General features: G+C 31.4%; 2 protein-coding genes across 7 annotated transcripts in view; one reads left to right on the forward strand and one right to left on the reverse strand.

Moving 5' to 3' along the window:
- Positions 1-14,355, forward strand: part of LOC121128923 (myogenesis-regulating glycosidase) — a 70,876-nt gene extending 56,521 nt beyond the window's left edge. For all 6 annotated transcript variants that reach the window (XM_040724533.2, XM_071893558.1, XM_071893559.1 and 3 more), the window contains 9 exons: positions 8,628-8,961; positions 11,574-12,038; positions 12,089-12,216; positions 12,277-12,802; positions 12,861-13,013; positions 13,087-13,187; positions 13,251-13,506; positions 13,561-13,740; positions 13,808-14,355. In XM_040724533.2, coding sequence (XP_040580467.1) covers positions 8,628-8,961; positions 11,574-12,038; positions 12,089-12,216; positions 12,277-12,802; positions 12,861-13,013; positions 13,087-13,187; positions 13,251-13,506; positions 13,561-13,740; positions 13,808-14,014 — 2,350 coding nt within the window. In that variant the 3' untranslated portion in view covers positions 14,015-14,355. The remainder of the gene's footprint in view (positions 1-8,627; positions 8,962-11,573; positions 12,039-12,088; positions 12,217-12,276; positions 12,803-12,860; positions 13,014-13,086; positions 13,188-13,250; positions 13,507-13,560; positions 13,741-13,807) is intronic.
- Positions 14,356-16,168, reverse strand: LOC121128924 (uncharacterized). Its single transcript, XM_040724539.2, has 4 exons — positions 15,486-16,168; positions 15,300-15,419; positions 14,704-14,897; positions 14,356-14,641 (listed from the first exon to the last, which is right to left on the reverse strand). The coding sequence occupies exons 1-4, from the start codon at positions 15,486-15,488 to the stop codon at positions 14,506-14,508; spliced, it is 453 nt and encodes a 150-aa protein (XP_040580473.1). The 5' UTR covers positions 15,489-16,168; the 3' UTR covers positions 14,356-14,505.
- Positions 16,169-16,394: the final 226 nt, after the last annotated feature.

Below are 16,394 nucleotides of genomic sequence, written 5' to 3' on the forward strand. Positions count from 1 at the left end.
TTCAAAAAAATCAATATTTGAAATTAAACTAATGAAATTTTTTAGAAAATTTTAATTTTTTTTGGTTAGCTTTGGATTTTCTAATTTTTTTTAAATTCCAAAAACCAAGCAATATATATGTATATAATTATGCGGACTCCCTTGGATATGAAAGGAATAAATACTAATTCCACGCCGTTTTTAACAAGGACATAGATAATATTTATTATCGATAAGTACTTTGATGTCGATCCATAATTCTACTCTGAGTCTAACAAGGACTTATACTTACACAACAAATGATCAATGATGCTCTCTGTGTCATTCACGAGTACACACACAAGTGGTTACTTTATACTTAGATGGTTTCTGATCAAGAATGAAGGATAGTAATACTATTTTTGAAAACATTGCAATTACTAAAACTTTACGTGCGAGTAAATACTTAGAATTTACATCTCTGGAAATGAATTTTCTATGTACAAGTCAGGGAATATCATATTCATTTTAAAATAATTTTATTTCAAGAGTCAATCCAACATTAATACACGTATCAGTTGTGTAAGATTAATTATTTTGTAGAAGTTTTAAATTGTTCAATTTAAATTTGAATGTACTGGGTGCGGCGAAAAAATCTTTACACATCGTTTTTGCTACATAAATCAAGGTTTTTTTTGGACACTAGCAAAAAAAAACAAAGGAAGAGAAGTTGTTACCATTGGTCCACACCAACTACCCGGACATAAACGTGGTGTTCCAGCAGGATGGTGCTCCTGTACACTCGTCCATAAAGGCCCAGAAGTGGGTGGAGGACAACTTGCCTTTCTTGCCAAAGAAGATGTGGCCCCCTAATCACCAGATGCAAACCCATTGGACTTCACTTTTTGGGTGCAGATTGAGTCCAAGGCCTGCACCGTCCGTCACCCAAATATCAACAACCTCAAGGACACCGTCATCCAGCACTGGCATGCCATGTCTGAGGACTACATCTGCAATAGGTACTAGGCCTTCCATGGTTATCGGGAAACCATCATTGCTGCCAAGGGGGGGCTACATCGATAATGAGGGTAGTCAAGACGTCATATTAGTTATTTTTATTTTAGTGAAATACCCTATTACAACTGGTTGCTGAAATACATCTTGATAAAGTTCTAGATTGAAAGTGTAAATATTTTTACGCCGCACCATGTATGATATTGTATTAATTTATCATAATACCAACTATTTTGATTACTTACTATTAATAAATGTTTGAACTTAATTTTGATCAATTCGTATTTATTATTTATTGACAATAAATAATGTCTCAAATGTGCCAAAGTGACATTTTTCTATTAATATCTTATATCAGATAAGTCAAAAATTACTCTGTCAGTATTTTAGTATGAAAGTCACATGATAATTTTGACAATTTGAATGATGTTTTGGAGGAAAACTGCTTGGCTGTCATAGCGTTTCATTAGCTATGATATGTAGGAATTATACACAAATCCTACTCTATATCTATTGTCCCAATGTGGATCATCAAGCTACTCTACGTCCAACAGGCACTTATACATACAACTCTACGACACATTCTCTGTGTTTCTCGCACTTGTGATTACTTTAGACAAATATGATCATTATTCAATAATAAAGGAATATTTATAATTTTATCATACTCACCAAAAGTAAGGAAAATTCTTTGTATTTTATTGCAATTTGTACAATATCCCAGCTTGTACGCGACATTTATTAATAAACACAAATTGCCTCTCTCCCAAAAAATGATGATGAAAATTCCGGTTTTAAAAGTAAAATAAAGGAGCAAAATTATCCTTTTTTTGCTCCTTTACCTTACTTTTTTAACATAATCATTTACTAAGCACTCTCTTATTGTTGGGTAACATTTCCCCAGAACAAAATACACCAATGTCCCCAAATCTCTTTAGTACGTTTCTCATAAGATTGACAAAAACACTACCAATGAAAAAAACCGGTTGGACTGTCCTGGAACTGTTCTAAAGTGTAGGCCCAATCTTTTATCTCTAAAATACAAACAGAGAAGACTATTGAAACATTTGCTCCATTACCTTAATCTCCTCTATTCTCAAATGATCTAATTTACTTTAAGACACATGACACAATAACCTTGATGTATAATGAGATTATTTTCAACACGAGTCATGTACCTAATTGCATGAATAAATTATAATTATGCTTAGTCAATGTTGTATGGCCTTTAGATATACCGCACTGTATTTCACCGCAAAATATTTGAAGCATAGGTACTCGTACATACCTTTGAACATCCATAAAACAATCGAGGATTTTTGATTGTAATCTACATCTAATTATTGGCATGTTAAAAAAGGTACAAATAACCTGTAGGCTTATTATCCACCCCTTCCCCCAATTTGAGTTCGAATTAACAACATAGTTTGATCTATGGACTTTTGTACATGCTATGATTTTATACAAGTTAAACATTTTACGTTCTATACCACCTTATTTAATAACAATATCCGTCACTTTACTTATCATTGATGCTATCATTTCCTTTTGGTGCCTATGTAGCAGTAATTTACAAATGCATGTTGAATAAGCGATAATGAAAGAAAGAATAATCCTTTCTTTATAAAAATTTTTCCTAGAATTTATCTTTTACAAACAAATGCCTCTTTCTTGTGATTATGTTTAATAGAAGTTGATTCAAGTATAGTTGTCTCACATTCTTTTTGAGGCTTATAAATGGGACATATCCTCATTAAATAAAGCTCAATGATGTCTGTATGACAATTATATGAGCTGTAGAAATTATGACTGGCTGGTATGCTAAAAAAACATGTTATTTTTGACATTTTGAAGAATATTTGGAAAGAGAACAGCTTAGATGTCATGATGTGTAATTAGATTAGCTACGAGTAGCTGTATGATAAAGAGAATAAACGCATATCCAACTCTGTATCTAGCTAGGATATAGACAGGAATTATTCCGATGTCCATCCTCAGATCTAATCTGAGTCCAATAGGGACTGAGATTTATACTCCCCAAAAAAACACTAAGGGTTACCAGGGGCGTCCGCTGGGGGTGGCCTGGAAGGGCTGTAGTCCTCCTCAAATTAAGCAAAATTTCCTTTTTATAAGAAAATTTAATTTTTTTTTTTAAAATTTAATATTAGAAATTTTTTGTCAATAGCTAAGAATTTTGAAATTTTTTTCAAAAATTTAATTTTTGGAATTTTGAAATGTTTTGCCAAAAAAAAAAAAATAAGTTTTGGTTAAAAAAAAAAACAACTAAACCTAAGCCCCTAAAAATATAATCCTGCGGAGGCCCCTGGTTATTCTTCGTCTATCACACACTATTGATTAATTTATACTTTTGATATTTTCTCTTCAAGAATATGTTACCAATGATTTATCATTGGAAAATAAAAACACTTGTCTATGGTCATATTTTTTACGACTCTAGCAACGATATAAACTTCTTTTTGCGAATAAATGATTGTTGTTTTTAACTGTTTTCGTATTATTTAGCATTAATAACATTGTATTTAATTAAAAACTGGAAGATACAATAAAGAAGAAATTATTAATTTTATTACTAAAAATAAACAGAGTTTTGATTTCTAACAAGGTCGAGTCTAATCAAATTTGCAATACTAACATAAATATTTAAGGAATCCCAAGTTTTTTATTATTATTTATATTATTAGCTTGCTTCTAGGGAATAGTTGAAAAATAAGGCAATTTGAGTCTGGAGAAAATGCTTCTAGAGCGTAAAAAGTTTAGTTTTGTGACTAGTTTTTGAGTATTAACAACGATATTTCTAAGATTGAACACGACAATACCCAAATTACATAACATTACATTGTATTTTTTTGTCAGTTCTGACAGATTTTCTACATTGATTGATCCTTATTAGGGTTTTGAATTAGTCAATATACATTTAAATGAAAGCGAAACTTCATTTTTAACAAAGAAACTGTTTTTTTACATACAAAAGATATCTCACACGTCCAAAACTATATATATCCTTCAAATTTCTTTAACAAAGAAACAAAAACAAATCCCCAAAATTTATTGGTAGTTAGGCTATTTTACCAAACAAGTTTTTTTTTAAATGTTCCTTTAATTGTTGAGATGGAGTTGCACTGATTGGGTATATGTAAACGTTAAATCTAACCCGGAATTGTTCACAGGAACACGTTCGCTACAAAAAATGCTATGTTGTCTTTACATTTAGCATTTCCCTCTTTTCGTAGGCTTCATAAACGAGTTTGTAATAATTTAATTTTCATTTTATGCTGACAAACATTATTTCGCCTAGTAGATGTATTTGGTAACTTTCAATACAAATATTCGTTTGTATCCATATTTTTTAGGGTAAGCTAAATAAAAAAAACATTATAGTTAAAAATTAATTTCCTTCAAACGGACATCCGCAGTGGGCTGGTGGGTCTATGGCCCCCGCCCAATCAAAGATTTTTTTGAAAAATGATTGACGTGAAAAAAAAAATATATCAATTTGGAAGAAAAAATAATGATGATATAAAATATGAAATTTTTAATTACTATGCTATGGGTCAAAAATTTAAATTTTTGCAAAAAAATTTAAAAACCAAGCCCCCTCCCAAAAATATATATATATAATCCTGCGGACTTCTGCGGCTCCTACTTCTAAAGACCTAAAAATCTAAAACAATACAGCTATCACAAACTCATAAACAAAAAGCTTCACAAACACTATTAGAATATAAAAACCGACTAAGAAATAGATACAGAAACCTTTTCTTAATGGTATAAAAATGTCAAAACAAACAAGAATGATAAAAAAACAAGCAATCATTTAAAAAAAAGCATGATACACTCAGAATTTTTTCTCCGTATGGCGTTATTGTTTTTAAAACTATGAAGGCGGAAATAAGAGGTTTGAATATATATAATCAAAACTTTAAAAAGGTCCGATTTTCGTAACAATGATTAACTTTTTCATGTGTGCGCGTCTAAAACTGAACATTCTGAAATTTTGAAAAATAGTTTCTGTAATTTTTAAAGTGGTCGACAAATTAATTTATTTAACATGAAAGATGAGAGTCTTAGACATATGTCTAATCAATATGGAGGCCCATGTTCTCCACTACCAGCTCCAGGCTGGACCGGAACTTGCTGCATAACTTGGCGATGAAGCTCTGGTCATGGTTGGATAAGGCATTCTTGAGGGCAGCTGGTCCATGGACTTGTATTGGACTCCCCACAGCATCTCCTTTGAACGCACAAACACTGCAAAGTCAAGCGGAAAACAATTATGCGAGTGAGGCGGCAAAGAATTCCGATCGAAGAAGGCTGGAGTCTCGATCTGAAGGAACTCTTGGGTAAAGTTGCTAGTGTGGCGGCTGGCACCGTCCTGCTGCCACCACCACCTATCCCCGTAAGTAGCCTGGCCCAAGGGAACACTTTGTCCTTCAAGTATTGGCAGTACGTCTCGGAGTTAAGCCTCTCGTGGTCCTCCAAGCAAATATTTCGTCCAACCATCGAGGCCTTGACTTAGATCTTGTGGTCGCCTCAGGAGTTCCTTTGTCTACCACGCTGTAAACGGTGATGCAGCTGCATTTCAGAGCCTTGGCAATTTCAGTGGGAGTTTTTCCACACGCAGAAAGTTCCAAAATTGCGACTCGACGTCTCTTCATATTATCGGCTGTTGTTTCACTGTTGCTATTTAGATTCTGCAGGAGTTTTGATTATAACTAGTCAAGACCCTTGCCTCGAAGTATAAACCGGTTTCAACTCAATAAAATCACGAATATGTGCATGGTGTCAAATTTAACGGAGTGTTCAGTTTAAGACGCGCACACCTTATTCACAATCAAGAAAAATTATCTAGCTCCCAACTAGTTTTGGGCCTTTTTCTGTTTCTTTTTCTTTTTGGAAGAAATGTTGCGAAATACATAAAAGTATGAAATAATCAATTCTATATGGGATCTGGTTAGATGTATCTGTATATTGGGGGGGGGGATTAAATCACCTAAGTAAATATAATCTAATCTCACTTTTACTTATTCGTGATTAGGCATATATATAACTTAATTTCATCCATCGTGTTACTTAAATCAAATTATACTTAAATCAAAATATTCCTGAAATTCTAACGTATTCCTATTGATGCAAGAAAATGGACGTCATAATAGAGGGACCTCAGGGGCCATTGACTTCAACCATTTTGTTGTCCTTTTTATGAATCTACCCCTTAACTTTAAAATTGCCTCTGGCACTCCTGTGAGGGGTGATGTGAATCATGAGACTAAATTTTTAAAAGTTTCAATGTCAACCTCTCAAATTCTTAGTCTAAATATTTTTTTTTTTTTTTCGGTGTCAGGATCAAGCTGAAACCATCACTATTCTAAAGATCCTCGCTTCAAAAAAGAAAGAAAGAAAAAAAAAACCCCACACTAATCATATTTTTCTATTGATCTCGGATAAGGTTGTTTTGACCATCATACATATGTTATCGAAACTTAAGCCAAAAATATGCATAAATATTTTCATTATTGACTTGAAATCCGTATAAACTCTAATATAAAATGAATTTTAACCTATCTGTGAATATAAAAAACAAACATACCTAAAAGAAGTTTAAGTAATACTTCAATAATATACATAATTTTTCCCCTTTGCAACAATGTTATTATCATGTTTTAAAAGGATGCATTTATCAAGCAATATCCTTTTTAAAACAAATTTAATATGCTGTGGTATTTATTCTAAGGATTTCAGTTTACTTCACATATGTGTGATTTAAAAGATCAAGCATGGCAATTTTGTGTAGGATTTGGGTCTGAAAATTCTAGACTGGTACGAAAGTTATAAAATTGTTTTGAATATCGAACCCACAAAAAAAATAAGTATTTTTTTAGAAAGAAAATTGTTTTATGACTTTTTTATGTAGAAAAATTTAGTATCTGGTTTCAAACAGAGTTTTAAATCGAAATATCGGTTAAAACCGCTCTAGAAAGAATCCCTTATGATTGTAAAGAAGAATAAAAGTATCCATATACTTGATGAACTAACTAATATAAATTCTTGTAGGAGCATGTATATTTTGAACCTCTTAATTTTTGATATTTTTTATGAGGAGATACACGATTAGTTGTATGAAGTAAACAAATATGCTCTGTATATTCTTTTGAACTCTTTAGGTACATTAATTTTCATGTGTTGGATCAGTTTGTTAGATTAAATTCAGCCGACTCTACGCATTATGAACTCAAAAAGGGTATCACATAGGATATGTATTTTTATACTAACTTCTTATAAATCGAGGGCCTTCGTTTAGAATTCGTGTCATTTAATACTCAGTTATTGATAAGATAATCAATATAATGTATATAATAATTGATCCCTATTTTCTTAATAAAACTAATTGTTAGTAACAAGAACAATACAGAAGGTGTTTTTTTTTCTTCCTTTTCATAATTGAGGTTGAGAGTGGATAAAAAAGATTGAAGTTATATTATTGTATATGTTCATTTTTTAATGTGTGGAATTGTCTTTGTTCAGGAAGGGGAGTGTAGGATCTAATAATTTTATTATAAATCTTGGTAATGAAGTACTTAATGCAAGACTTCAGATATATTTTATAACAAAATATAAAGATTTTGATGGATATCTTATTTGAATATTTAATCAATAATCTATTATTCACGCATGAAACTCAAAAATGTTGATTGTAAACTGTCTTGGTTTAGAGACTAACCCAGATCATAATCAGAGGTGTATAAAATATGTCCTAGAAAGAGCAACAAGAAAAAGCTTTTTCTAAACTGTTGTCACTATTCTAAAATTCTTCAAGCAAAAATATCTAAGTATAAAGTATTAACTAGTCCTTGTGTTCATGAAAGACTAAGAGTAACAATGGGGGTTCGACTGGAAGTTATAAGTGTATGTATGTCCCTCTTCGATTTGGATTAGAATTAAGAATAGGATCGGACTAATTCCAGCCTATAAGATCTCTATATTTGTGGAAAGGGTATTTCCTACCTCTCGCATTTGCTTGTAGCTGATCTAATATATAAATGTCATGACAGATCAGCTGCCCCCTTCCATGCATTCTTCAAATTGTCAGGTTTACCATGTTAATTCTTGTTATCTTTTATTTTTCCTACCAATAGTACATATTTTATGCATAATTGATCATAGTTCATGCATCATTTAATACCAAAACTCTTCATAAACCTTTGTCAATCATTTATAAACAAAAAAACAACATACGTCATCATAAATTGACTATAATTTTATCAAAGTTCATTCAGATTCAATGTTAATAGAAATACAAGGTTATGTTATAACGCGTGTACGACTGATATTTGACTTCCACCACGCTTTTAATATTGACGTCATAGTAAATGAGTGGTTGCGTGTTTTGTCAAAATCAGCAGTGGATTAAATAGTAAATAGATCAAATAGATTAAATTGAAAATTCTAGCAATAGTGACGTCATAGACTATGAGTGGTTGCGTGTTTTATCAAAACCTGCCTGTATTGCCCAGTAGTCGGTACAATACATCAGATTGAAAATTCTAGCAAGCCCGATTACATGATGGTCTAACCTTGTATTTCTATTAACCTTGATTCAGGTTATAATTTTCTTCAATAATAATTTCTCGTTCTAGTGGAACGGAAGAGGAAAAGGAGCCTCTCCAAGAGCAGACCGCCATATCCTTAGAAAAAGAAGACATTCCTTATATTGCACCTCGACCTAGAGCCTACACAGCAGGAGCCTCCATTAGTACGGAAAAGTTCGATACTCTGAGTCTTTCCTCACTCAAACGCTATACCTCAGTCACATCCCTTGTCTCCAATGCAATGGATAGAGTGAACCATGCTGTCATTCCCATCAGAAAGTCGGAAGTCATTAAGCTTCAAATTTTTGTGACTGTTTTATTCCTTCTCATTGTGCTCTTTGTTGGAACTGCACATGTTACTCATTATAGACACGTTGGTGAGGTAAGAATTTTTTATGTTCAATTTATGAAATTAATGAGCAATTATTCGATTACATATGTATATATACATTTTCATGCGCTGTCTATTTGATTTTAATTGATAAATTACACACATGTTGACATTGAGTAACTCACTAATAGAAACTTTTTATGTACAAATATTATATTCATTGTATAACATTGTTGGATCAGTCTTTAAAGAATTTTAATCGTGGAAGTCATAAATCATTAGAGCAATGTATTATTTTGAAGAATATACCATCATTTGATACTGAACAAATAATAAACATATGTGCAAATAGATTTCTTGATGAAATATGTTTTTTTGCAATGACTTGTAAAAGTAGAATACCATGCGAAAAGTATATGTTGCTTATTTTGTCAAGCTCCGAAATATAAATTAATAATTATTCTTTCCAACAATAAGTAAGGAATTAATAACATGCTCTGTTGTTACATTTACTATTTAAAAAAAACAATTAAGATGGCTTCCCCAATATGAATGACCAATAAGGGAGTACTAATATCACAATTAGCCAATCATGATCAGTGTCAAATTTTATGTGCCTCTAAATTGAGCAAAATCAAATATATTTTCCCCAATAAAGATTACAAAATTTGACTAGGCCCTCATTTTAATATCATTAAGTCGCTCAGTTTTTATCCAATTATAAATAGTTTGTAGTATTTTTCTAATACATTTTTAATGCCAATTTAGTCATGTGGTAGAGTAAAGCAAGAAATGAAAATTACATTTTTTGTAAATTAAATATACTTTACTTCACTATAGTAAAAAAATTGTTTGTAAATTCAACATATTAGACACTTATTCAAGCTTAAATAAAATTCCTATTTTATAATGAAAGAAACATCATTTTTGGTATTTCATTAATAATATTTGACATACAATTTTTATTTTTAATATATGTTTTATTTAACATTACCAAATTTATAAGTCCATATTTTTGAATTTAATGAACCAATTAACTTGAAAATTTTACAAGTATTAAGTATATATATTTTAAATATGTTGTTAAAATATTAGGCAATTTTAAGATATTTAAATAAAAATGTATTTATTCACGATGGAGGAAGGCGCAATGACTAAAGCTAAATTTTGAATAAAACCCCTACCAGTTGGATTCTCAATCTGATTTTTAACCATAGTGTAATTTAGTAATAATTATATGGTTAACAAAATTATAATGATTATTTTCATCCTGTTCCGGCATATGCCTAATATTGGCCTTAAAACAATTGTATTGTAAGTTACTTTTGGCACTTTTTGCGGGATTATAATAAGTGAAGTAAAAAATCCATTATTTTTCAATTAAAAGGCTTTGGTAAAGTGTATCACGTGTTGCATAAGTGCGATCGGTTTACGATGGATGGTGTTAAAAAGTTAACACTTCGTGCTAAAAAAAACTTCATAGACAGTTTTGTGGTTATTTGACTCAGTTTTTTTTGAGCGTATACAAAGATGAATACCAGCAAAAAGAACATAAACCATATTTTACAGTTTTTCTATGATAATGTGGAAATTGCAGCCAGGAAACTGAAAATAGTACTTATGGTCCTGATACTATAGTAGGTTGTCACGGTTTCGTTTCGGTAACTTTGATGTCAAAGGCCAATGGTAGACAAAAATGGATAAAATAATAGCAATCGTCGAGTCTGAGCGTAATATAAGCACTGTTTTGATTGCTCAGGAGATAAATATTAATAAATAAAAAAATCAGTTAAAAATAATGGATTTCTTTTTCCTAAATCTTATATGAGGTGTGTTCAAAAAGTTATGGTACTTTTTATTTTTTTAGAAAAAAATATTTATTTAATCATCAATATTTATGTTGTCCCCTTCAAAAAAGTCCCCCTCAGATAAAATACACTTGTGTCAACGATTTTTCCATTCTTGAAGCTCTTTTCATGAGCGCTATTCGGTATAGCCTTAAGCTCTTCCAGCGATGCAGTCTTAATCTTCTCAATCATTTCAAATCTCTGTCCTATGATAGATCTCTTCAGTTTTGGGAACAAGAAAAAGTCACATGGGGCCCAATCTGGTGAATATGGGCATTGAGGGATGATTTTGTTGTTTTTGGCCAAAAAATGCGATCATTCTTGTATCAAAATTAAGCAGTTCTAACATATATGTCTCTCACAAACTAATCAAATGTATTATATATGTAGCTGCAATAGTAAATACATATAGGTTCTTGCCTGCGAAATTTGAAAAAGCATCTAACTTTTTGTATACATTTCGTAAGTCTACTAACATAATTTAACATGCACAAAATTTACATTTTTTTGAATTTAACTTACATTCAAATTTTGAACATTTTTGCGTAAAAAATGCAAGTAAAGCTGATTTAAATTTCGCTTCCATTTTTTGAAGAAAGTAGATTTCATTTTCCTAAATTTAAACGATCGTATTTCTTGGACTGATGCACCAAATGATTTTAAACTTTCATATTTTTATACCGAAATAGCCAATTCTGAGATATGAGTTATTTTTTGTTTTTTTTCGCTTAGTGTGGAATGACCCTACACCAAATACTCAGCTGAAATTATAATTATTATTTTCAAATTTCTAAGTTTTTTTCCTATCTCTTATAGATGCGCTTATTTGGTCGGGTAAAATTGGAAGAGTCCCTTGGTAGAATTTTTATATTCAATGCAGAAAATGCATTAACAGTTGAAGCTGAGCTTGGAGGCCAGTTTACTCAAGGGGTGCACCCCTATCCCTGTAAAAATACTCAAAATACGAAAAAAGGATCCTTGAGTTTTAATTTAACAGATTCTCCGCTCAAGAATGAAGAGTTATCCCCAAAGAAAGAGGATAACATCTGCATTGAATGGAAAAATCAGGCCCGACTCGAAATGAAAAAGTCTCTTTTAAAAGAAGGAATGAATTGTTATAGTTTACATTGGCAGTCACTTCATGAAGACGTCAGTCCAATTGATTGTTTCCCTGTTGGAAAGGATCATGGTCATTGGTACGGTGGAGGAGAGACAGCTGGCGCTGCATGGCCATTGGATAAAGGACAGATACGTAATTCTCCTTTTGTGACTGGCGATGAGGTAATTTGATTATAGTTGTATTATTTTTGATTGTACATATTTTTGAATAGGACAATACAGAATGGGGAAACGTGATTAAAAAGTATTTTCTTAATAGTAAAGGCTTTTCTCTGACCATTGAGGATCACACTCCACTCTTTGTTTCTATGAACGAAAGTAAATTTTGTATTCAAGCAAGGTAATTATTTTCTAGGGTTATGTCGTTTCCATTCTTCTCATTCGATTATTTAATCCTTAGATTTGATAACTTTGCTTACTACTATCATCGATTTAATTTGCCTCGATTGAACTACACGATTTGTGTAGAACAGGACATTAAAACTGTTCATTCCAAACTTCTTCCTGAGTCATTTTGGGAGGGTCACAGTCAAAAGGACTTAGATACACTTCAACATCTTTTAGAGAAGCCCATCTGGCAACTCAACTCTAAAAATGAAGGATTCCCCGTATCGCATGATCTACTTGAAAAATACATCGAAGAAGTACTTGGACGTCGAAAGTTTCAAAATGACAACGATAGGGGATACTTACTCCTTGATCATCGATGGCAAAAATATATGGGAGACTTTGAATTCAATAACAAAGCCTTTCCAGATATAAAAAAAACTTTACAAATTATTAAAGATAGTGGCTTTCAGCTTGTTCTAACTGTGAATCCATATGTAAGCACTGAGTCAAAAAACTTTCGAGTGGGAGTTCAAAAGGAAATATTTGTTAAAGAGCGCAACTCTCCAAAAAATGTTCCTGCTCTCACGTGGTTTGATGTAAGTGGATTGCAATGGATAATAATTATTTGAACTTATTTATATTATTTACATTTAGAACATTCCAAGTACGGCATTTTTGGATATAACGAACAATATGACTGTGCAATGGTTACAAACTCGCTTAGAAAAACTAAGCAAGACCTTGAATAACGAGGCATTGTTCTATTTAGATATTGGGAATACTTTCCATGTTCCGACGTATTTTAACGTGAGAAGTTTCAACGAAATTTGTTTTATTTCTCAACCTCTAAACTAACTTTTTTCTTTTTCATTGTCTTTAGTTTTCTGTTCCATTAGACAATCCGGATCTGTATGGAGAACACTTCACAAAGCATGTAATGGACCAAGTTCCAGTGATTGGAGTTAGTGGTGCTTCCTCAAAGTAAGTACATATCAATAAAATTAAATACACAAATAAACATATCGGATCATATTTACATTACAGACGTCCAAAGGCTCCGGCTTTTGTCTTTTTAAGTACGCCTAAGTCCAATTGGTCCAATTTACAAACCATTATTCCAAAGGTATTACATTTGAGTGTCGTTGATTATCCGTTTGTTAATCCTGGCCCCGTTGGTGGAGTGCCATCAGATCCAGGTATACTGGTACAATTTGAACTATATGTCAGATGGTGGCAGCTGAATACATTTTTACCCATGCTACACTTCCTTCAGCCTCCGACTCTCTATCCATTAACAAAGGTAACTTTAATTTACATATTTGTTTCTTTTGAGCTATGATAATTTGTATTTCAGATCTCAAAAGTGGCAAAAAAGCTGAAAAGCATACGCAAGGATATCGTCAATCCATGCTTACTTACGTTCTCTAATGGTGCGATGCAGACATCATTGCCGGTTATCCGTCCTCTTTGGATGTTGAATCCAAATGATAGTGTTGCCTTAACTATAGACGATCAATTTATGATTGGAGATTCGGTATGAAAAATGTTTGATATTATAAAATGTGATATGAAATAAATATTCAACTTTATCTTATACATAGATATTGGTTGCCCCTGTCCTCGAAGAAGGTAAAAGAAAAAGAGACATTTATTTACCTACAGGAAGTGGGAAAAAGGCCATTTGGAAGAGTGGTTTCAACGGTGGTAACTTTTTTAAGGGGGGAAGATGGCTACGAGATGTTGAAGCCAAATTAGAAGATGTCATGTTTTTTATTCGTCAAAAGAACGATACTCTTCCAGAGCTTTAGTTATTTTTATTAGATCTTTTATGAGTTTTCCATGTCTATCTATATATTTGGAATCATGTAAAACACATTAATTTTTCAGTTTTTTCAAAGCAAAGTTGCGTGATTTTTATATATATATATTTTACGAGAACTAAATGTATGCATTCTTATAATAAGCCCAATCTTTTTATATATCCTTGTTAAATATTTGTTTTTATATTTTTTTGTTCTTGTAATATTTTGTTTTAATTTGCTGATCAAAACGAGTTATTCAAATCCTTTGTTATAAAAAGGATTTTGTTTGTTGGTAAAAAATAAATACGTAAAGGTCTTTGAAATTAAGTGTCAGATACAAAAATAAATGTGTTATCATTACTGTATTAATCTTTCAATAAGATATTATGTACAATTATTAAATTAGAGTATAAAAAGGCAGTGTAAAAAAAATAACAACTGAAAATGTGGTTACTTCATACAAAATGCTAAGGTAATTACTATATTGAGATCCCTCATTAACGAGATACGGAAGAGTCTGCCTCAGGCTTGGTTAGATTTGCTAAAATGGAAGTTCTCTCTGCAAACATTTCCTTTAGTTGAGCCAAAGATGATTCCAAGCGCTCCATTGTTAGCTTTTCAGCACCTCCGCTACTATAACATAACTCATGAATTAAATCAATTATCTCAATACAATTTGTTGTTTAATATATTACTTGAGAGCAGTGGTCAGCTCAGCCATATCAGAATCCAATTTGTTCCAACAGATACATAGAGTTTCAGCCTTGGCATAGTTCTCTGCCAAGTCGGATATTATCTTATTATAGCGACCAATTACGTAGGCAATTCTTGAGTCATTCGAGTCAACATCCGTAGGCAAATCTTGATTATTGACTTCCTCTTTGAGACCCTAAAGAACATGGTCATTTTCGTAAATTAAACTCACTTGATGAATAATAAGTTATTCAAATCAGGGACGTCTGCAGTAGTCCTCCCTAAATTAAGTAATTTTTACTTTTTACTAGAAAGTTAAAATTTGATTTTTTTTCCAAAAAATTTAATTTTTTGTGAGTAGTTGTAGATTTTTGATATTTTTTTCCAAAAAAATTAATATTTGAAATAAAAATTTTGAAATTTTTTTCCAAAAAATTTGATTCATCGAATTTAAAAAAAAAATTCAAAAACCAAGCCCCCCTCAAAATATAATCCTGCGGGCGTGGTGCAAATCTTTCTTTAACTACATACATACAGAAGTTTTAAATAATTTGTTTAATGATTTACATAGATTAGGATTTTATAAAACACTGTTTACTTTAGTATTAGATAGAAATTGACAAGCTTCTACTCGAGTTAAAGGTTTTTTCTGCATACTTTGGAATCTTTCTTCTACACCAGAGAGCCAATGTTCAAAATCCTCCATCGTGATTTCCATCTATGGAACAATAATTAATAAAAATTGGCAAGGATCAATTAATAATATTTAATAATTTTATCTCACCATTTTGAAAATAGATTAGTTAAGAGAATGAAGTTTCTTTGCGACTGTTGAGTATCTAATGAAATAATTATTATTTTTTTTCTTTTAAAAGTATGATACTTTTTTTTTTGGGGTTGATTCAATTTTCTATATATTTCCTCCCCTCTTCCCAATGAAGATGCTTTCACTTGAACTTTCCCCTCTCTACTCACTTCCACCCTCATAGAATGTAAGTACTTTGCTATAATTAAACATTTTGTGACATATTTCTTATTATATGTAGGAAGAAGAAGGGAGAAGAGGAAAACATGATTTGGCAATGTTTTATATATTTTTTAAATATACAAGGAAATAATACACAAATAATAATGAATATAAATTATAACTTAGAACCCTTATGTATATATAACTCAAAAACCACCGATCCGTAACGTTGTGACCCAATCACCATTGATCCATGAAAATGAACACATACAAATCATTGCTCTTGGATCTTACAGATCTTGCAGTCAGGTTAACGGCCATATATGAGAGGGTGAGAGTCTTGACAACCATTTGCTTCCGGTTTTGAATAAAATATTGGTAATTTTGTAAACGACTTATTTACGGAATTTATTTCTAATGAAGAGATTATAGCCACAAAAACTTATTTTTGAAATTCGCATATAATCTCTGATTCAAACATTTATTTTATTTGAAAAACTAAGAAAATACTGATCAAACATTTATTTTATTTGAAAAACTAAGAAAATACTGATCAAACTTGCAGTTATGCCCAAGAAAATGACCGAAACTTTACAATATTCCGAAACAAAATATTTGTATTGTGCAAGAGAAGTTAAAGAAAACATAGTTTTATTATTATGTATATGACTAGTGATGTATTTTGCGTTTCAATGTACACAAAGATATAATAAAAATGAACAAATA

Source organism: Lepeophtheirus salmonis, chromosome 14 (genome assembly GCF_016086655.4).
Source record: "Lepeophtheirus salmonis chromosome 14, UVic_Lsal_1.4, whole genome shotgun sequence".
Classification (NCBI taxonomy): domain Eukaryota; kingdom Metazoa; phylum Arthropoda; class Copepoda; order Siphonostomatoida; family Caligidae; genus Lepeophtheirus; species Lepeophtheirus salmonis.

What these genes read in the sequence shown, in the direction of transcription:
- LOC121128924 (XM_040724539.2), bottom strand. An exon ending in AATTTCTATCTAATACTAAA is followed by an intron (nt 14,898 to 15,299) that starts GTAAACAGTGTT and finishes CATGTTCTTTAG; the next exon opens with GGTCTCAAAGAGGAAGTCAA. An exon ending in GAGCTGACCACTGCTCTCAA is followed by an intron (nt 14,642 to 14,703) that starts GTAATATATTAA and finishes GTTATGTTATAG; the next exon opens with TAGCGGAGGTGCTGAAAAGC.